General features: G+C 55.7%; 9 protein-coding genes across 9 annotated transcripts; 4 read left to right on the top strand and 5 right to left on the bottom strand.

Moving 5' to 3' along the window:
• Positions 1 to 793: 793 nt before the first annotated feature.
• POP2 (CCR4-NOT core DEDD RNase subunit) lies at positions 794 to 2353 on the bottom strand (the record flags this gene model as incomplete). Its single annotated transcript, XM_064805754.1, has 1 exon — positions 794 to 2353. One exon carries the CDS (start codon positions 2351 to 2353, stop codon positions 794 to 796), a length of 1560 nt encoding a protein of 519 aa, XP_064656214.1.
• A 1076-nt stretch (positions 2354 to 3429) lies between these two features.
• On the top strand, positions 3430 to 3756 carry LTR77_008521 (uncharacterized protein; the record flags this gene model as incomplete). Its single annotated transcript, XM_064805753.1, has 2 exons — positions 3430 to 3521; positions 3582 to 3756. 2 exons carry the CDS (start codon positions 3430 to 3432, stop codon positions 3754 to 3756), a joined length of 267 nt encoding a protein of 88 aa, XP_064656213.1.
• A 618-nt stretch (positions 3757 to 4374) lies between these two features.
• Positions 4375 to 5367, top strand: FLX1 (mitochondrial FAD carrier protein flx1; the record flags this gene model as incomplete). Its single annotated transcript, XM_064805752.1, has 1 exon — positions 4375 to 5367. The coding sequence occupies one exon, from the start codon at positions 4375 to 4377 to the stop codon at positions 5365 to 5367; it is 993 nt and encodes a 330-aa protein (XP_064656212.1).
• Positions 5368 to 6086: 719 nt separating this feature from the next.
• On the top strand, positions 6087 to 6671 carry RPL25 (60S ribosomal protein L25; the record flags this gene model as incomplete). Its single annotated transcript, XM_064805751.1, has 3 exons — positions 6087 to 6167; positions 6236 to 6528; positions 6584 to 6671. The coding sequence occupies 3 exons, from the start codon at positions 6087 to 6089 to the stop codon at positions 6669 to 6671; spliced, it is 462 nt and encodes a 153-aa protein (XP_064656211.1).
• Positions 6672 to 7379: 708 nt separating this feature from the next.
• Positions 7380 to 7722, bottom strand: TIM8 (Mitochondrial import inner membrane translocase subunit tim8; the record flags this gene model as incomplete). Its single annotated transcript, XM_064805750.1, has 2 exons — positions 7380 to 7570; positions 7623 to 7722. The coding sequence occupies 2 exons, from the start codon at positions 7720 to 7722 to the stop codon at positions 7380 to 7382; spliced, it is 291 nt and encodes a 96-aa protein (XP_064656210.1).
• A 331-nt stretch (positions 7723 to 8053) lies between these two features.
• On the top strand, positions 8054 to 9582 carry NAP1 (histone chaperone; the record flags this gene model as incomplete). The annotated part of the gene is made up of 5 exons (XM_064805749.1): positions 8054 to 8098; positions 8275 to 8326; positions 8390 to 9100; positions 9157 to 9476; positions 9532 to 9582. 5 exons carry the CDS (start codon positions 8054 to 8056, stop codon positions 9580 to 9582), a joined length of 1179 nt encoding a protein of 392 aa, XP_064656209.1.
• A 1980-nt stretch (positions 9583 to 11562) lies between these two features.
• Positions 11563 to 11838, bottom strand: LTR77_008516 (uncharacterized protein; the record flags this gene model as incomplete). Its single annotated transcript, XM_064805748.1, has 2 exons — positions 11563 to 11756; positions 11820 to 11838. 2 exons carry the CDS (start codon positions 11836 to 11838, stop codon positions 11563 to 11565), a joined length of 213 nt encoding a protein of 70 aa, XP_064656208.1.
• A 3473-nt stretch (positions 11839 to 15311) lies between these two features.
• Positions 15312 to 16407, bottom strand: LTR77_008515 (uncharacterized protein; the record flags this gene model as incomplete). The annotated part of the gene is made up of 2 exons (XM_064805747.1): positions 15312 to 16268; positions 16321 to 16407. The coding sequence occupies 2 exons, from the start codon at positions 16405 to 16407 to the stop codon at positions 15312 to 15314; spliced, it is 1044 nt and encodes a 347-aa protein (XP_064656207.1).
• A 1049-nt stretch (positions 16408 to 17456) lies between these two features.
• On the bottom strand, positions 17457 to 18266 carry LTR77_008514 (uncharacterized protein; the record flags this gene model as incomplete). Its single annotated transcript, XM_064805746.1, has 1 exon — positions 17457 to 18266. The coding sequence occupies one exon, from the start codon at positions 18264 to 18266 to the stop codon at positions 17457 to 17459; it is 810 nt and encodes a 269-aa protein (XP_064656206.1).
• Positions 18267 to 18894: the final 628 nt, after the last annotated feature.

The raw sequence follows: 18894 nt of genomic DNA, 5'->3' as shown, positions 1-18894 counted from the left end.
TATCATTCGGCAAGGCAGGGTACGTGCCGGGATTGACGATCTGCAGCGTTATCTTCGAGACTGTGATGTTCTCAAACTTAGTAACGAGTCCAGACGCCACAGCGAGCAACTCCACCGAGCCAGTAGCGAAACCTCGGGCGGACGTTGTTAGAAGGATTGGTGAAGGTGCCGTTGTCGATTGTGCGTTGGTGTGGGAGTCGGTGTGGTTCCTTGGGAGGGCTGTGATCAGCGGGAGGAGGAAGGGGAGAATGAGGGTCATCGTGGGCTAGAGATGCATGGTTCTGTTCTTTCTGATTTCAAATCATTGAGTATTCGAGCGAAGTGGTTGCTTCAGCCAGGTTGGTCCAGAGGTGCGGTCATTTGGCGATTGCGGCTCTCTTGACGAAGGACGTGAGGAGGGTATATGAGCTCCATCTTCAAGCGATAGGTTTTTCGATCCATACCTTGCCGAGCAAGCTTCTCCAAGTGACATTGTCTTCAGTCACTAGTGCTTGTTCAATGTTCATCAGGCACAACATACGTGCATCCCCACACAGCAATGACTCGCCTCCGCATCGCGACATAGGTGGAGTGGTGGAGGAGTTGAAGCACGGTATGAGCACCGGCCACGTCGGAAACTGTTCCAATACTAGTACTATCTACACAGGCTCGACACTCTTTCAGACAAAACATTGTACCCCCACATGAACACCATCGCTATGCTCAAAATACCCATCACCCTCTAATACCTCCTCATCCCATTCTGAGGATAATACGCCGGTCCGTCGAACTCCCCACGGCAGCCCGGGACATCCTACTTCCCGAACTGAAAGCCGCCGAAGCCTCCTTGCCCTAAACTCCCGTGCCCGAAATGCCCTCCTCCGCCAGGCGGACCTGGTGTCTGGTTCGACAATCCTGCGTGAGTTCCGGTTGGTGTGCTAGGATGATTCGGCGTGAAGCCTTGGCCGCCCAGGACACTCGATGCCGCACCGGCCATGCCGTTGACCTGCTGCTGGGACGCCTGGTGTTGTGGCGTTCCTTGTGCTGCGAAGAATTCATCTCGTACGTGCTGTGGTGCGGGCTGCGAGACGCCGTGAAGGCCGTAGATCTGGTCCGCGAGGTCTTCGTCTAATGTGCCGTTGAAGATCTTGTTCTTGAGGCCGAAGAAGACGCTTCCTGTGAGCCATGCGTCAGAGCCACCAGTGTGCGCGACGCCGATGCGTTGGCATTGCAGTTCGTCGGCGAGATCGGAGAGGCCAGACTTGGTGCCCAGACCGTCGACGATGCGTGTGCCTTCGACGCCGAGACGACCTTGCGCGCGCATGCGCTGTGCGTGGCGGAGCAGGAATTTGATGTCCCAGAGTTTGGGGAAGAATGTGCTGACTTGCTCGAAGAACTCATTTTGTTCTTGCGGCAGAGCATTGTCGCTGAGAAGTTTGATGAGGTAGCCAAAGTCGTAGCCAGAGTGGAAGCTGAGCCAGTTGACGTCTTCGGAGAACACCAGGCCGGACGTGGTCAGCAATGCACCGAAAGCGTCAAGAGAGATGCCCATCTCGTTATGCCGCGCAAAGTCGACGCCGCTGTTCTTGAGCAACTCGATGGACGACTCGGCGTACATGTCTTCCTCGAGATTGAAGTGGAAGTTGAACACCCAAGTACATGGCAAGTACATGAGATTGTTGGGGTATGGACTTTTGCCGTTCATCCGGGAAAGCAATTCTGCATCAGGCTGTTGTGGTGGCAGCTCACCTTCTGCGGTCCACAGAGTGATGCCGACCTGTATGGGTTTGAGGATGTCCACGTTGCAGCGCAATGTTTGATAATGATATTCGGCCTTGGAGCCTGCGAAGTGACCGATGGGACGAGCGACAATGCCAGGAAACTCGGCGTCCATACTGACGAAAGGATATTTGATGATCAGCTGCCGTAGGACAGCCATTTCCTGGTCGAGGTTGTGCCGCCACACTTCACGTATCCTGCCCATCGCTCCAGTCTTGACGCCCATCAGGCCTGCTTCTGCCGCAGCGTGGGAGTGCTCTTGCATCGCCGCTCCTCGCGCAAAGCCTTGTTGTGCCGCGACGCTCGCCAAGCCTTGCCCCTGCCCTCCAAGCACACCGCCGTTGAACGTCGAAGCCGCCGCCCCAGGCATGTTGCTGAAGGCGCTACCTCCATACGCAGAGCTAGGAGTGAACGGTGATATCCCGCCATTGAGCGCATTGCTGCTGAATGCTTGTTGTGGGTTGAAGCCGCCAGGTAGGTGTTGCGATTGAGTCTGGTAGTGTGATGTTTGCTGAGGAATGGAATGTTGCGGATTCAAGTGTTGGAAAGGATTCGACATGTGGCTCGGGTGCATGCGCGAGACCGCGGGAGGCATGTTGGAAGACCAATGCGGGTCAACAGGAGGTGGATTACGAGGTTTTCGAGGGGCAGATCTGGGGAGGAACTCGCTCGCTTGGCCGTCAAGGTTGCTAGGGTTGCCTCGATCGTAGTTAGAAAGATCTGTTCGTGGATAAGAGCGTCGTGTCGGAGTTGTAGGGTCGTGGTCCTGCCTGTGCTCTTGAAGACGCTCGGTCTCGTTCGCCTTCCAGACACCGTTCTTTATGTGTCTCCTTATGTCCCGTGGATGGTAACTGCCTGAACGTGGGCCTCGTCGATCCGGCGCGGTGCCGTTGTGTGTTGCGGATCGTTGCTGGAAAGGCGATTGAAGTCCGTCGTAGTTGGGGGTAAAGTCGTCGTTCCCGCGGTCGTGGATAGAATCCCGTGGTTGGTAGTGCAGCTCCTCCCTGACTCCTTGATCTACCCTTGGATATCTCTCTTCTCTAGCTTCACCGCGAGTGGGGAAGGGATATCCTGTGAGATGGTATCTTGTTAGGTTCACTGACGTCGCAGGTATGCCAGACGAACGTCGGTAGTGGTGGGTCGGCGTCAAGGGCACGTGTGGCCGGAGGTCAGGTGGTCGTGCGCGAGGAAGAGGGTCGGTGAAGTTGCGATAATCCCGGGGGTTCACTTCATTCACGCCGTGTTAGCGTCAACGTAAGGCTCATTGGAAGAGTCGGTACTAGTGGTTGATGCTCTGTTGTTTGCTCGTGAAGTGGTTGTGATCGCGAATGGCCGTCATGTGCTTCGGGGGCGCTGTCGCATGTTCTGGTCCCAGTGATGTGGTATGAAAGCACATGTGAGGTGAAGTTCTCGTCGATGTCTACAGTATACCCATCCCGCGCCTGCGATCTTGAAGCCAAGGTCAATCTGGAGAAGTGGCAGTAGGCACAGTGACGGAAGGAAGGTGCGGCGAGTCAGGCTTGGCATTTCCGACGCCCATTGATCGAGCTCTATGTTTCCACTCCTCGAGCTGTCGTGCAAGTCCAGCGCTGCGACTATTGCGATCGAAGAGGTACGCATGCGATGTGTCCTCACATGCTCTGTGAGAACTGACAGTCCACAGCACGCGCCATGCCTTCGGGACGACCCAACCTCACGGGCTTCGACCCCCAGAAGTTCGCGGCAGCGAGCGGACAGCCTGCGAACGATCCTTGGGCGAGGAAGTACGACACACCTTTCCTACCCGCAGGCAGATCGTATGGCTAATATATGTCGGACTGCAGCGAAGCATGGCGGTACACCGGACCATTCACACGACGAAACCGACTAAAGGGCCTCTTCCCCGGCTTCGGCATCGGACTGGCGGCGTTTGGGGTGTACATGGTGTATGAGCAGCTATTTATGAGCTCAGGGCACAGTCACGGCCATGCAGAGGGCCACGGCGAGGGGCATCATTGAGCGCGGAGGCAGATGGACAGGCTGGAAGCGGGAGGAAGACTTGTACAGCGCATGGGACAAGGCGTTTGGAGGAATCACTATCACCCCACGACAAGACGACATTCGAGGCTATTGCAGGGTAACATACGGCTCCTGGATCCTACTCGAAGCTTCATCTTCAATGCCACGGAAGCAAAGGGAGTCCTGCTGCATGCCAGCTAATCACAGACCCAAGCAGAGTAGCTCAAATGCAATATACCTGTAACTACCGCACCATCACGCTCGATCCATATGCCTACCATTGCCACAATGTCGTCTAGGCGTGTTCATCCCCATCTTTCACGAGTTGATACGGGAATATGTCCAGCGAGCAACTTCAATCAAATATTCATTAGCTCTTAACCACGCCATTTCCCCGCTATCCGTAGGCTCTCTCACCGACGACCTCGAACAAGCAATGGGCTAGAAGACATACATCCCCTCTCAATCGCAACCTTTGTACAGCATCTTAACCACCAGCCTCATATCCACACAGTCTAACCTACCAACACCTCCATCCGCCCCGAATATCCTCTCGAACCTCAACTATGCCGCACCCAACATGACCACCCCCCACCGCTCCAACTCGACGCATAAACCATGCCCCGCGTCTACCCACCCCTCGAAGACCGCCGCGCGCCCCTCACCCTCGCGCCCTCCCTAATCGAATCCACCGCCGGCTTCACCGCCGGCTGCGTCTCCACCCTCGCCGTCCACCCCTTCGACATCGTCAAAACCCGGCTCCAAATCGAGCAAAACGAACGCTCCCGCCCCGGCGGAAGCCTCCGCGCCATTCGGCGCATAGCAGCAGAAGGTGGAAGTGGAGGCGGCGCGACAGGGATCGTGCGATGCTTCTACCGAGGGTTGACGCCGAATATGGTCGGCAATAGTGTGAGCTGGGCGTTGTATTTCATGTGGTACGACAATGTCAAGTCTCTCATACGGGCGACAAGAGCGAGGACGGCGCCGAGCACGAAGTTGGGCAAGCAGGAGTTGAAGGGGAGTGATTACTTCCTCGCCTCGGGCGTCTCTGGGATCTTGACGGCGGTGTTGACGAATCCGATTTGGGTGGTGAAGACGCGGATGCTGTCGACTTCACGCAATGCTCCGGGGGCGTATAGGAGTACGCTCCAGGGTGCGCTGTCGCTGTATCGGGACGAAGGGGTGAGAGGGTTTTACAGGGGGTTGCTGCCAAGTCTGTTCGGGGTGAGCCATGGGGCGATACAGTTTATGGCGTATGAGCAGTTGAAGAATTACTGGGCGCTGCATTTTCGTAGCGGGACGAAGGATAATCTGTCGAACCTGGATTTCCTGAGTCTGAGTGCGGCGAGCAAGATGTTTGCGGGCAGTATCACGTACCCTTACCAGGTGGTCAGGGCGAGATTGCAGACCTACGATGCCGGACGACGCTATGCTGGGGCGTTGGATGTGGTGCGGAAGGTGTGGATGGGCGAGGGGATTGGGGGATTCTACAAAGGTCTGGGCCCGAACATTGTGAGGGTGCTGCCGAGTACGTGTGTGACGTTCTTGGTGTATGAGAATACGAAGTTCTATCTGCCGCGGTTGATGGCGGCGGAGGAAGACCTGAGATGAGAGGGCCGACCTTAACTAGGCTATACGAAAGAGCGAGAGAGCCCTGAGACAACACTTCCATGAAGAAATTGGCTACCGTACATCCTACCCACCAAAACCCCCTGCCAACCAAAAGGGCTCGAGACTCAGCGAAAAGATCTTGGATCATTGCAGCCTACGAAAACCCGAGGCCCATGACGAATGCGAGGCACCTGATGACAGGCCTTGTGCGAGTCAACGACGAAAGCCAAGAAGCACGAGAAGTGCTCGTCTGAACATACATGCCCAGAACGCGTGAATTGGATCTTGGGGCGGAGGGTTGTACAGAGGTTGCAGCTGTACATAGAGGGATGTTGATAGATGTAGATGAATTACCTACCGAACGTGAGCAAGGCCTTCAGTGTCTCCCTAGGATCGACTATAGTCTGCTTTCAATAAAATCTAGGTATCAGACATTCAAAGAAAAGTGATGTTGGCATGAAAGAAGGTGAAGTGGCTCCTCTCAGTTCCACACTGATCACGTGATGCTTAAGTGCCAAGAGTTCTGCAAGCCACTCGAACGAATTTCGAGCAAGAACACCTCGACTTCATCGAAACCGACAGTCGACCACCACACAACACCGCAGTCATGTCGTCCTCCACGAAGACCACCGGCAAGACCAACAAAGGTACCGTCACCCAGGCTAAGCAATGCGCACCTCTGCAAACCACCCATCTCAAACGCGCAACCACTAACCACCATGGCTATCACAGGCTCCAAGTCGAAGCCCGGCAAGCCCTCCGCCAAAGCCAACCAAGCGGCAAAGGCCACCCTCCGCGGCGTAAGCCCCCTCCCAACTTGAGGCGTGTCAGAGCTCCCATCATCTGACGGCCTGTCTTCACACCGCAGGTCAACTCGCACAAGTCGCGCAAAATCCGCACCAGCACCTCCTTCCACCGCCCCAAGACGCTGCAGCTCCAGCGCAACCCCAAGTACCCGCGCAAATCGGTCCCGCACGTCCCCCGCCTCGATGCCTCGAAGGTCATCATCCATCCGCTGAACACGGAGAGCGCGATGAAGAAGATTGAGGAGAACAATACGTTGGTGTTCATTGTGGATGTGAAGGCGAATAAGAGGCAGATTAAGGGGGCGTTGAAGAAGTTGTATGATGTGGATTGCTTGAAGGTTAATACTATGGTTAGGTATGTTGCAATTCGAGGAAGCCGGGTGAGGAGCAATTGCTAATGATGGAGACAGACCTGATGGCTCGAAGAAGGCGTTCGCGAAGTTGACGGCCGATGTGGATGCGCTGGACATTGCGGCGACGAAGCTGGCGATTGTCTAGATGGGTCTCATGAGAGGACATGCTGCATGTGCCGCTCGTCGCGGCTCATACGGTTGCTCAAGGTTGCTCGACCAATGCGGTTCAAGAGGCATGCAGTTCCATAGAACACGGTCTCCGGCGAAGGTCCTACCTACTGCGCCTGACAAGGAGCGCTGGAATTCCGGCTGGTATGACCATAGTGAAAAATGCATACACTTGAGTGCCAAACCGTCCACCATCTCACCTCTTCTCATCCACACATGCTGCGTGCCGAGTTCAGCGACCTGGCCCAAGCTCAGGGCTTCACACGCTCTGAGCTCTGGCCATCATCATGCGAAGCCCTGAGCTTGGGCCATGAGATAGACATTACACTGTAGTAGGTTGGGCTGCACTTAGCTCGACTGGTAGGTCAGAAACGAGTCTGAGTGGGTGGAGGAAGACATCTCTGGGCGGTCTGGGCCTTGTGCTCTTTCATCCCATGGTCTCGTTCATCCCATGGTCGCTGCACCCTCCTGGCACTAGGGCATCCCGCTCTCTCAGATGCTACAGCTGAAGTATAGATCCATTCACATTAATGATCCACATGTATTGTACATCTATGCCCGGTCATCGACCTCTTGATATTGTGCACATCCTACAGTCCCCCTCGCTATGCCGTACGCAGTCCGAGACAAAGCCAGCATGCCGACTGCGCACCATGTTCCAAAGTCGCTCATTCCCGTCCATCCATCACAACGTCCTCATCTGCTCCAAATGCCGAATGACCGTCATATTCGCATCCATATACCGATCCACGCAGTTCTGCACGCAGGGCTGTTCGCTACGGTCGAGAGTGCCGGCGGAGATCTTGGAGGTGACGCACTTCTTGAAGCACATGTCTGTCAGGTTGTGGACGTTTTGTTGGATTTGTGCTTTCTGGCCTGTGACGGGTGTTAGCTACGGAAGAGAGGTGTATGTGGATAGAATACGTACTCTCCGCCATGATGAACTGGTTCAAGTCCTGCTTGTCCTTGTCCGAGAGCTTCTGGAGGTTGGATGCCGTCTCCGGGCTGAGGTTGATGTTGTTGTCCATGATGTTGATGTGTTCACTGCAATGATATCTTCTTCTGCATGTGCTTTCACTCGTGTCCACATCAACTTCGCGAATGCATCTCCGCCACTAGCCGCATCACCGCCGATTCGCCCGGCCGGTCCCGACGCGGCGTACCCCACCAGCCAGGCATTTTCTACGACGTCTCAACGGGCAGGCCAACGCTGAGCAGGTACCTCGCGAAAGAACCTCCATCTACCGTGCTGCAGAACCTTGCCGCTCGACCACAATCCCTCCCTCCCTGCACCGCGATCATCACTGCACCCACCCACGACCTGTTGCCCACGCTATTCGCCGATCATCCGCCGCAAGAATGGCCGAGCCCATTAACCGCAAGGGTAACGCCGCTGGCGCGCCGGTCAGTCTTTTCTTCACCTTTTTCTCTCTTGCCTCTGTCTTTCACGTGTTGCGACTCTAGTGGAAGGACCTTATAGCTGACGTGAAATATGCAGACTCCTCAGAACACGTGAGATTACCTCTACAAGGCTCATGCATGGTGGACTGCACTGACCGCTAGACAGACCCGCCAACCAGGCCCCGATCTCGTCACGAGCGGCGGCACCCGGTGTTGATAGTATCAAGGAAGGTGTGTCATCACGGGCAGTCACGAGACGGGGACGAGGGTGAACAAGGCTAACACACTCCCCAGAGGACCTCGACCGCGCGGCAGCAGCTTCGATATTCGCCCAGAACCCCAAACTCGTCTCGATGATGCAGAACAAGCTCCAAGGCCTAGTCGGCCGCTCCTCAGGCTACGTCGAATCGCTTCCAGCTCCCGTGCGCAGACGTGTGGACGGCCTGAAGGGCGTGCAGAAGGAGCACTCCAAGCTCGAAGCTGAGTTCCAAGAAGAGGTGCTGCAGCTCGAGAAGAAGTTTTTCGCCAAATTCACCCCGCTCTACGAGAAGCGCTCGAAGATCGTCAACGGCCAGTCCGAGCCTACTGAGGACGAGATCGAGGCGGGCAAGGCGGACGAAGAGGAAGACGACGAGGAGGCGGAGAAGCCGGAGGAGTCGACCGATGCGTCTGCCGCGGACATGAAGGGTATCCCAGAGTTCTGGCTCAGCGCGATGAAAAACTCGTCGCTTGCGGAGACCATCACCGACCGTGACGAGGAGGCGCTCAAGCTTCTCACTGACATCCGCATGGAGTACCTCGACCGCCCCGGCTTCCGCCTGATCTTCGAGTTCGCCGAGAACGAGTTCTTCACCAACAAGACCATCACCAAGACCTACTTCTACCAGGAGGAGAACGGCTACGGTGGTGACTTCATCTACGACCACGCTGAGGGCGACAAGATTGACTGGAAGTCTGGAAAGGATCTGACGGTGAAGGTGGAGAGTAAGAAGCAGCGCAACAAGAGTGAGCATTTCACAATAACGACAGTGGCCTGCGAATGAGCTAACAATATGTTCTAGACACCAAGCAAACCCGCATCGTCAAGAAGACCATTCCCACCCCATCCTTCTTCGACTTCTTCAACCCTGCCTCACCACCTGCGGACGAAGACGAGGAGATTGACGAGGAGATCGAGGCCAAGCTCGAGCTTGACTACCAGCTCGGCGAGGACATCAAGGAGAAGCTCATCCCACGCGCCATCGACTGGTTTACTGGTGAGGCGCTGCAGTTCGAGCAGGGTCTGGATGACTTCGACGAGGATGAGTTCGAGGATGAAGATGATGAAGACGACGAGGATGACGAGCGTGATGAGGACGATGAGGATGAAGACGATGACGAGGTGAGTTCCCGCCTTAAGATTTGATGGTCGCAGGATAATGATTAACGTGAAGTAGGAGGACGGGTCGAAACCGAAGCAAGAGACTGCGGAGTGCAAGCAGAGCTAGGTGCTGAGCACAATTCCTGAAGCCTCGCTGTGACCTCGAGCTGCATGCTACTCCAAACATCGCCACAACCTTTCCAGCATCGGCCTACCCATGACTTTTGCCACTTGAGACGGTTCTCATCAATCACGACCATCCTGTATATTCACCCACGACCGCACGACCCACCAAAACACTCCTTGACGACCATCTCTTACGGTTTTGCAAGACTGCATGACACCCCCGGCGTTACATGACGAATGATCCTGCACTACGGCTTTAATTCACCCACAGCACATACCAACCACTGAGCGGGACGGCGATGCGGATGGGATGGTGGACGGCGTACGAAGTTCTGGTGTAGCGTTTTTCACTGACGGATCATGGGGTGGGCGGCGAAAGTTGTTTCGGGGGGAGTAGGTAGTACGGGTGCTGAAAATGAAATGCTTCTTCTATTGCTCGTCTCGACATCTCTGTTTCTTTGCGTACCGCGGGGTATCATCAACGCTCCAGCGATGCCATCGGAATGTGGTGGAAGCCACCCTGCCGCCTCCACGGGCGCGCAAGCCATTCAGTCGGACGAGGTGTCTAGCCAGCAGAGCATCTCACCTCGACGTTGACCTCTGTATACGCTCATCACCGTGTCAAACTCTCCCGACGCGAGGACGAGAAGGATCGACTTACCGGGCGAGTACGAATGACACCAACGGCAGCTCAGCTCTTGCCGCTTGCGCGGTTGCTTTGGCGTGGTGTTGGAGGTTGAGACGGCAGGCACTTGGCTGTACGCGTTGGTGGGTTGACTTGGAGGGGCATTGTTAGGTACTGTGTCTTTATGTCTTCGGTAAAGTAGGGTGATGTGCGACGGTGCGAGGTGGTCGAGCAAAATGAGTTGTGGATTTCATGGTGCACGGCTGATCAGCTAGCATGGTAGGGCGGTGACGGTGATGACGAGGGTGGGTCGGCGGAGGAGGAATCTGGGATGGAAGGAAGGGCGGAGATGGGATGAGAGGCTGCGTTGCAAGGGTGGGATGGAGGAGCGCCGAGCAGCACTGGTCATCTTGGGGAGGGTGACAGTGCGACGAGGATGATGCGACGACGACGATTCGATGAGAATGATGCGATGAGCGGGACATTGCACACTGCGCGAATGGATGAAGAGGCAGCAGAGGGCGAGGCGGCGATGAGATGGGTGGCAGTGAGAAGGCGGCGATGAGAAGGCGACGATGAGGCACAGCAGAAGGAAGTGACGAGACCATGAGACCATTGAGAACAACTATGAACAGCTATGATACAAGAATGGCAGTGTCTTAGCCCTGAAGAGCGCCGAAGCACCCAGCAGGTTAACACCCTGACACCATCGATGAGGTGCACTGCCGTCGCCAGGGGAGGGGGGTCTCGGGATGCCTTTCCAGGACGTTACTCTTTGACCCCCCCGGCCCACCAACGTACCCCCTCCACTGCCACGCATGGGACTCACGATCGGAGGGTTTGTCGCTGGGCCTCAGACAAAAGGAAAGAGGACAACGAGTGCCTCAGGTCTTTTGGTAACGCAGAGACCGTCGAAACTGCGCCAACAGCCTGCTACGGACTGAAGGGGTAGGCGAGAGGAGCTGGACAAGCCAGAGGAGGAGAGAGAAGGTGGCACCGTGTAGCATGGTGGCGGGTTTCCTTGTACACCCACAAGGTTCTGGTCGGGAGGTGTGACTGGCCCCAGGACTTTTGTTCTCCCGGAACGTCCCAATCCGCGCCGATCATGTTTAACGTGGCGTCGTTTCGGACCACGAGAAGTTTTGTTAACGCGGTGCTTTCCAAAACCGCCAGCAGCAGGGTTTTTTTCTCTCGGACCCACCAGAACCGCGGAGTCTTTTGGTAACGCGGAGACCTACCCAACCGCGGAGTCTTTTGGTAACGCGGTGACGAATCCCCATCCGCGGCGTCCTGTGTTTGTTTGGGCTTCTCACTGCGGATAGTAGAACACGCGAACTTGAGCTTCCGAGCTGAACCTCACCCTGGTCTCCGTCGGACGCTGGGTGTTTGAGTTCGGCAGGATCGGAAGGCGCTGGTGACAGTCAGCTTGGGCTCTGAGAGAACATGGACGAGATGAAAGGGATGTAGATGGGGTGGAACCTGGTTGCGCTTCTTGTTGCGCTCTGCCTCGTCATGAGGTGCCCTCTCACGGGTCGCTTCCTCTTGACGGGCTGTACAGCGGGTGATGTTAGCAGATGGCTCAGTTGGTGAGTGGGAGAAGGTGGCAAGCTTACCCCATGCCTTTGCGGTCATGGGACCGACGCGAACGCCGGTGTGCTTCATCAGCCAGTAGCTGAAGCTGTGAAAGTGACAATCATTGGGTCAGCGGGGAGGGTGGCAAGGTGAGAGGCGATAATGATACTGACCGCATCCTCAAATTGAGGCTGAGGCAACCCATGATCGGCAGTGATCAGCTGTTTGTTGTTGTGGTGGTTGTTGGTGCTGCTGCTGCTTCTGATCGATGGGTTGAGAGAAAAAGGAATCAGGAGCGAGAGGGGAGAGATGAGGGTATTTATGGACTCTTCGGATAGCTGCGGCTGTCCGCAATCACCTCAGAATCAACTAAAGCGTTGAGATCAATCACTGAAGCAGAGTGGAGTGAACCATTGTTCGAACGCTGCGTGACTGCCTGAGTGGGGTGAACCCTGGAAGTTTCGCTCAAAGCTTCGGAGCGTTCTCTACTCCTCTCACTGCCAGCACCGCACGTTTACGCCCGCTGTACTGGCCTAGCCTCCAGCATTTCCTTCGAGGTACCGCATCGATCCTCAACTGCTCTCCCTGTGTTTCCAACCCCTTTTCCCGCATGTGATTCCTTATCAGAGGCTCGACATTCGCTGTACTGGCGTCTGATCGATCGTGCGCTCCGAGAAGCGGCGCTTCGAAAGTCGGTACGCCAACGGAGGGTCTGGGCCATTGCTCAAACCGAAGCCATACAACATCTTTGAAAACTTGCTCAGGGTCCCAGTCCTGCCCCACCGTACCGTACAACATGTTCAAAGTCGTACGACTTTCACGTCCAGATCGAGGCATGTTCTCCGAGATCGAAAGCAAGCTGGTTGTGATTGCGCTGCTTTTGGACTGCGTTCGCGGGTCGAAAAGTGATTGCGCTGTTTCGAGCATAGCCTTGAGGGTCGCTGAATGATTGCGCTGTTTCGAGGATGGCGTCGAGAGTCACTGAGTGATTGTGCTCTATCCGGCTAGTTGGCTACAGTCGTAGCAGGCTCTGTACCGCGTCCGTAGATCCGAGCTCTCGCTCACGTGCCGAGCGTCAGTCCGTCTTGCAAAGAGCGCCTCCAGGACAGACAATGCACGGCTCGAAGGCGATGTGTATCGCATGGCTTTCAGAAATTTCGTTGCGTTCCATCTCATTTGCTGTACGGCAGGAATTCAGGATACCAGCGTGCTGGCGGTAGAGCCATGACAAATTCTTTCTCCTCACATGCTGGCGATGGCGCTGGAAAGGGGCCCATAGGCCAGTGCCCCGGGCGTTGAGTCACGTGCAATTCTCGAAAAGCCATTTCCAGTCCGCTTCACACTCCTCCATGTCCGCAATTCCAGTCAGATAGCAGCTGCGTGGCCAGGAGTGACGTCCCATGCGTCGTACAGCCGCGCAGACGGTTCTTTTCGCATGCCCGAGGGTTTTGCGGTCCTCCCAAGTACCACCGGTCCCGTCTCAGCGGTATTCTGCACGTCCCGAGAGACAGGAAAGAGGAGATAGAGATGGGATGAAGTCGAGCGAAGAAGGTGAGGTTGGTATAAAGTTGCTGCGGCTATCTCCACTCCACGTGCTATGTCTCACAATGTCGATATCGCCCTGCAGCGGGTGGCGCCGCCTGAAACCTGAAACACACACCCAAACCCTTCCCTCCACCGCCGCTGACCACCGACCTCGCCCTTGTCGCCGGCGCATCCGCGGTTGACCTCAACTATGCGGGACTAGGTCCAGATGAGACATCCAGAGGGACAACTCGGTGGCCGCGGTCTCCCAGAAGCGGCAACAGGAGTGCTCTTCCCGCGGAGACGGGCGGAGATGCGCGATCTGCCAGCGAGGCACGAGAACAGCCACTGCGATAAGAGCGTCCCAATCGAGGGTTGGAGATATCGACTTCAAGAGCATAGCAGGCGGATGGAGACACCCCATCCAAGTGAAAAGGAGATAGATACAACGGGATGATGAAGGCTCGCTGTCTTCGAGCGCCTGTACGGGCATAAAGCAGCCTCGTCGCTCCTATCCTGGCATACGGCAGTCTCCTTGTCCAGACGTAAACCCGTCTCAGCAGTAGCCAGACTGGCGGCGAACGTAGACAGCACGCTCTGCGGACGAGGTGCGTTGCCGGCGAAGACGAGCGATCTAGCAGCGAGGCTAGAGAGCATCCGGGATTTGGCAGGCTAATGAATATACAAGTATGAAAACCACTGGGACGAAGCGCAGAGGAAGCAAAATGAGAGGGACCGTATGAAAGGAGGACAATACATTCTGGCCGAGATGAAAGCCTGGTGTCATCCAGCGGCTTCATGAGCACAGAACGGCATCGTTGCTCATAATTTGTACAACGGGACCCTGTAATCGATGCCTCTCACGGCTGTGATCGGGCTGGCAGGCAATTCGGCCAGCATGCATACAGCACGCGGGACACGTGAGGTTACGACAGCCATGGAACAGAAGTCGCTGCGTTCCACGACGAAGCTGCCGGCCTCATGCCTTCCGCATGCGCTTCAGAGGTAGCTGCATTTTGTGAGACTTGCTGCATCCGTGGTTGTACTCCATGTGAAAGTGCGAACACGCGGCTTCTATATGCACCTACGCCATGCTGCACAACCTTTGAAGACGAACCCATCCTCCGAATCAAAGCTAAGTTATACTAATCTTTCTTCGCATCTTGCACCACTTGAATTCTCTTCACCTCCGAAGGAAGCTCGGTGTCATGCTCCTTCGTCTGCTTACACTCCTCCAGCGCATTTTGGCTGCGCTTCTTGACGACCATCGACGAGACAGATATTTGTATCCCCGAACTCTGTTCAAGAGCAGACGCTGTCGTGTCGTTGTTGTCTTTTCTCATCCTATACAGCCTCGCTTGTCTTGTATAGGGTTGGTGGTGGTGGTGGTGATTCATCCGATTCTTAGGGTTGGGGAAGTTTTAGTTTTAGTTTTAGGGTCGGGGTAGGCAAAGACAAAGGCAAGGAGGCGCAGGCAAAGAGGACAGGCAAAGGCACCCCCGAAGGTATAGCAGCACTGCATTGCCACAACCACGTTCAGCAGCATTTTGTCATAGATTAGTGTAAATGTTACTTTGTTGATACTGAGACTACACTTCACTCTCGAGACTGGTTCGTGGTTGTGCGGGAGGGTGTTTTCGGTCGTTGATCCCCCCTTAAAGCGGCTTCAACAATGCATACTTGGTAGAACTGCCTTGCGCTCAAGTACAATAGACGTCTCAAGCAGCCGATGGAGACAAGTGTGAAATCCGACACAAATAAAACTGGATGGTCACTGATGTTACCTTGGTTGCCTTCCAGACGGAACAAAGCATTAGTTAACATTGACAAAGTGTCAACAGTGTGGGAACACGGCAGTAAAGGCAAGTTTGTATTAAGGAGAGACTACTCGATTTTGAGGAGACACCATTCGCAAACAACTTCAACTCATCGACCAACACTTGCTCACCAAAAATCAATCACCCAAAAATCGATCACCAAATCATCATTCCTCAATTCGTACCCGACGCCTAAGCCATAAAGGCCGAGTTCACAGAACCATTTGGCGACGTAGTCCCATCCACGTTGTTCTTCAAGTAACATGTCCCGGGCAGGTACGAGAAGCCCTGACATTCCGTATACGCATCGCAGAGACTGAAGCATCCCTGGAAAGTATCGGACGCAACGGCCTGCAGATCCGAACCATTCAGATCGGCGTTGCATGCGACGGTGTACGAGTTACCATCGTCGGAGTTATACGCCGTGCCGTCGATTGCAGCGCAAGAACCGGCCGCAGGACCCGAAGTCGGGGCTGGAGCAGGCGTAGCCGAAGTCGGGGCTGGAGCAGGCGCTGGAGCAGGCGCAGGATCAGAGCTCCCTGGCTGGCTGTTGTATGCGGTGTCGACATTACTATTGGAGGTCGGGCCGACGAGCGAGCTCTTGAAGTAGCAAGTTCCGGGTCCTGAGCCGCCGACGTAGGCGAAGCCGACGCAACCAGCCAAGGCGTCGCACATAGCGAAGCAGCCTGCGAAGCTGTCCGAGCTGCTTGCGGCAAGGTTGCCGCCGTCACGGTCGGTGGCACACTCGATGGTGTACGCTACACCCTGGGAATCGGTGTACGAGCTTGGCAAAGCGCTGCAAGAGGCGCTTGGGGATGCAGCAGGCGGGTTCGCTGTCGGGCTGGTCGGAGACGCCGGTGGATTTGCTGGCGTCGTCGTGGTCGTTATTGCTGGCGTCGTCGTGGTCGTTATTGTTGGCGTCGTCGTGGTCGTTGTTGTTGGCGTCGTCATCGTCGTCGTTACCGTCGTCTTGGTCTTCTTCGTCTTCGTCTTCTTCGGCTTCTTGACCTTCTTCGTCTTGGTCTTGGTCGTTACCTTCGTTTTCGTCTTCGTTACCGTCGTCACCACGGGAGCCCTCTCCTCGAGTGGCTGAGCTGCGGCATTTCTCTCCTCGAGTGGGGCGGGGTTTCTCTCCTGGAGAGCGCCTCGCTGTGGTAGCGTAAGCGGATGCACAGAACAGTAAGACGCTGCAATTACTTACATTGAGGAGGGATACGCCAGGGAAGGCGGTGGTTACGGTTGCAAGCGCAAGAAGGCCTGTAAGGGCAGCAGTTCCGAAGCGGACCATTTTCGCGGTGGTTGTTGGAGGACGGTTGAGCTGAGATAAGCTGGAGAGAAGATGAAAAGAAGATGAAGATGAGATGAGGACGAAGAGAAGATGATGAGGAGAAGCAGGAAACAGGAAGAGGTACTTATACGCCAGGAACACACGAGGCTTGAGGACTCGGTATGGAGATTCCTCACCTACGATGAGCGATGGTCGGCATCACCGTGTTACTTTTTCGAAACACATGTTCTAGCCCGAGAACATTCCAGCCCGGATTTCCATCTTCCCAGGCGGTTATGCTCTGCATGGAGCCTGAGCTTATAGGGTTGAGAGTCAATTCATGGTTGATTGACGGGTGCACGAGATGGAAGCCGCGAAAGTTGAAAGGTGATACCACGACCCTCCGAACGACCCAAGGTTGGCACGATGAGAGAGTCTAGGTCTGTTGACGGTGCCTTGATGAAGTCTGGTAGAGCCTAAAAGGAGGAAAAGTTTGGTATGCTTGGCTTGGTTCCGCTTGCGCCTGCGCCTGAGCCATGGTAGAGTGGCAGACGCCAGCGTCGAAACGTACACGTCGGGCTCCAGACTACGTCATTGCTCCTGCATCTCCTTCCGCCGCTGCCATACCTCCGAAGGTAGCAGGTTGTCGAGTGGCTGCTCTTCCGTTTGACCATTGAGTCCAGGCCAATGCAAGGATATGGAGGACAAATATTCAAGCCTCGTCAACGGCCTTCGGCCAACTCCGAATATACAGGTGCTTCGTCAGGATCGAGCCTGTTGTTCGAGGACCCTCCGGGCTGCACCGTCGCGACCGCATCAAGGCGACTGCATCTCCTTCGGCAGCTACCGTGCCGCGTCTCGCGGCAGCGTATGTAACGACAGGCTGTCAAGTGGCTGCTCTCCCGTTCGAGCATTGAGTCCAGACCATCGAAAGGGTGTAGAGGAGAATGGTCGAGCCTCATAGAACCCGATCCACCTCTTCAGGCCCAGCATGCCCTGCTCTTGTCTGCTCTTGTTTGCGCGGCTCCCCGCGCATGAACTCTGATGAGTAACTGAACGAATCATGGCCATCATCTCACATCACGCCCGCTCCCCAGCTCCCCCAACCTCCCCACAACCTCCTCAACCGCCCCCTCAATCTGTCCCTTCTCGGATACAGTCATCTTCCTCAACACGTACCTCGACACAACCCCACTCTCCCGACTCTCCGGCCGTCCAATCCCCACTCCAATCCTCACGAACCCCTTCCCCGCCATCGTAGCCATAATACTCTTGAGCCCGTTATGCCCCTTTGCGCTCGCGCCAGCGTTCGTGCGGACAGTGACACTCCCTAACGGGCGCTCGAGCTCGTCATAAACAACCACGAGCCTGCCGTCGCCACCCTCGGAGGGCAGGGCGCGGGACCATGTGTTCCAGGCTGCGCGAACCCTTTTGCCAGACTCATTCATGTATGCTGTACTCTGCCAGAGCGTCCAATCTCCTCGTCCCTCCACGGGCGGAGGTTTCGTGACGAGCCCGTCTCCTAGACTACGGTCTTTCTGAAAAGCAGGGGCACCCAGGTGTGCAGCGAGGCGATTGAGGACGGTGTGGCCGGCGCTGTGCAGGGTGTTGGCGTATATGCTCCCGGGGTTGCCGATACTGCAGATGAGAAGGGGGAGGGCGCCGGGTGCGGGCATCGGGACGGCGAGGGTGAGGGGCGTGCGGGGTTGTATTGCCGCTGGAATGATGGCTGGTGGTGGTGCTCGTGGTGGTGCTCGTGGTGGTGCTCCAATTCGACTGCTCGCCTCGACGTCGGGCGAGCTGTGGCGTCTACTGTGACGTGGTGGCTTCCGAGAGACGGCTTGCGATGCGTTGAACGTGATTTCAGGAGTATTTGCCATAACAATTTGTAACTCTACGTAACTGAGTATGAAATAAATGCAGGGGAAAGAAGTGTATTCATTAGGCATGACAAATTCATAAGACTTGAAATCTTCTTTGTCTCGCCAGGCCTGAGTCACTAGCTCGACCACACAGCCGCAACGACGAGGTACGCTGGCAAAGCCCTCGAATTGTCTTGAAGTGTTCCACCTTTCAGTGTTCGCCCTGTTGTACCGACCTCTAATCGCGGAGGCATTTGTTCGGTCCTGTTGAAGCATATCCCAGATCTTTGCCTTAGCCCGTAATTGTTCCACGACTGCAACGGACCGCGCTCTGATGATCTACATGAGGACTCGGCGGTGGCTTCTAGAAACGCGGTAAGACGGCGTAATCGATGGGTGGGCTACGGAAGACCGTAGTGGTAAGGACTTGGTCCCGACGCTGAGCTGTGGTGACTGTGTGGTGTGTAGACGACAAAGAGCTTGCCCTTGGGCACCCTCTCGCATGGCCTTTTTGGTAGGCTGATGTCGGTAGCTGATGCTTTATATTGTTTCTGCGCCTGGGAAGTAGGTCTCTCATCGTATCTCAGGAACTTCCAGCGCAGGAGACATAGGCGGATTCGCAGCCAGCGGGGACATAGTCGGGTGC

Source organism: Saxophila tyrrhenica (genome assembly GCF_035928015.1).
Source record: "Saxophila tyrrhenica strain CCFEE 5935 chromosome Unknown scaffold_14, whole genome shotgun sequence".
NCBI lineage: Eukaryota > Fungi > Ascomycota > Dothideomycetes > Mycosphaerellales > Extremaceae > Saxophila > Saxophila tyrrhenica.
The sequence above is the reverse complement of the archived record's forward strand: the minus strand, read 5'-3'. Positions and strand labels throughout refer to the sequence as shown.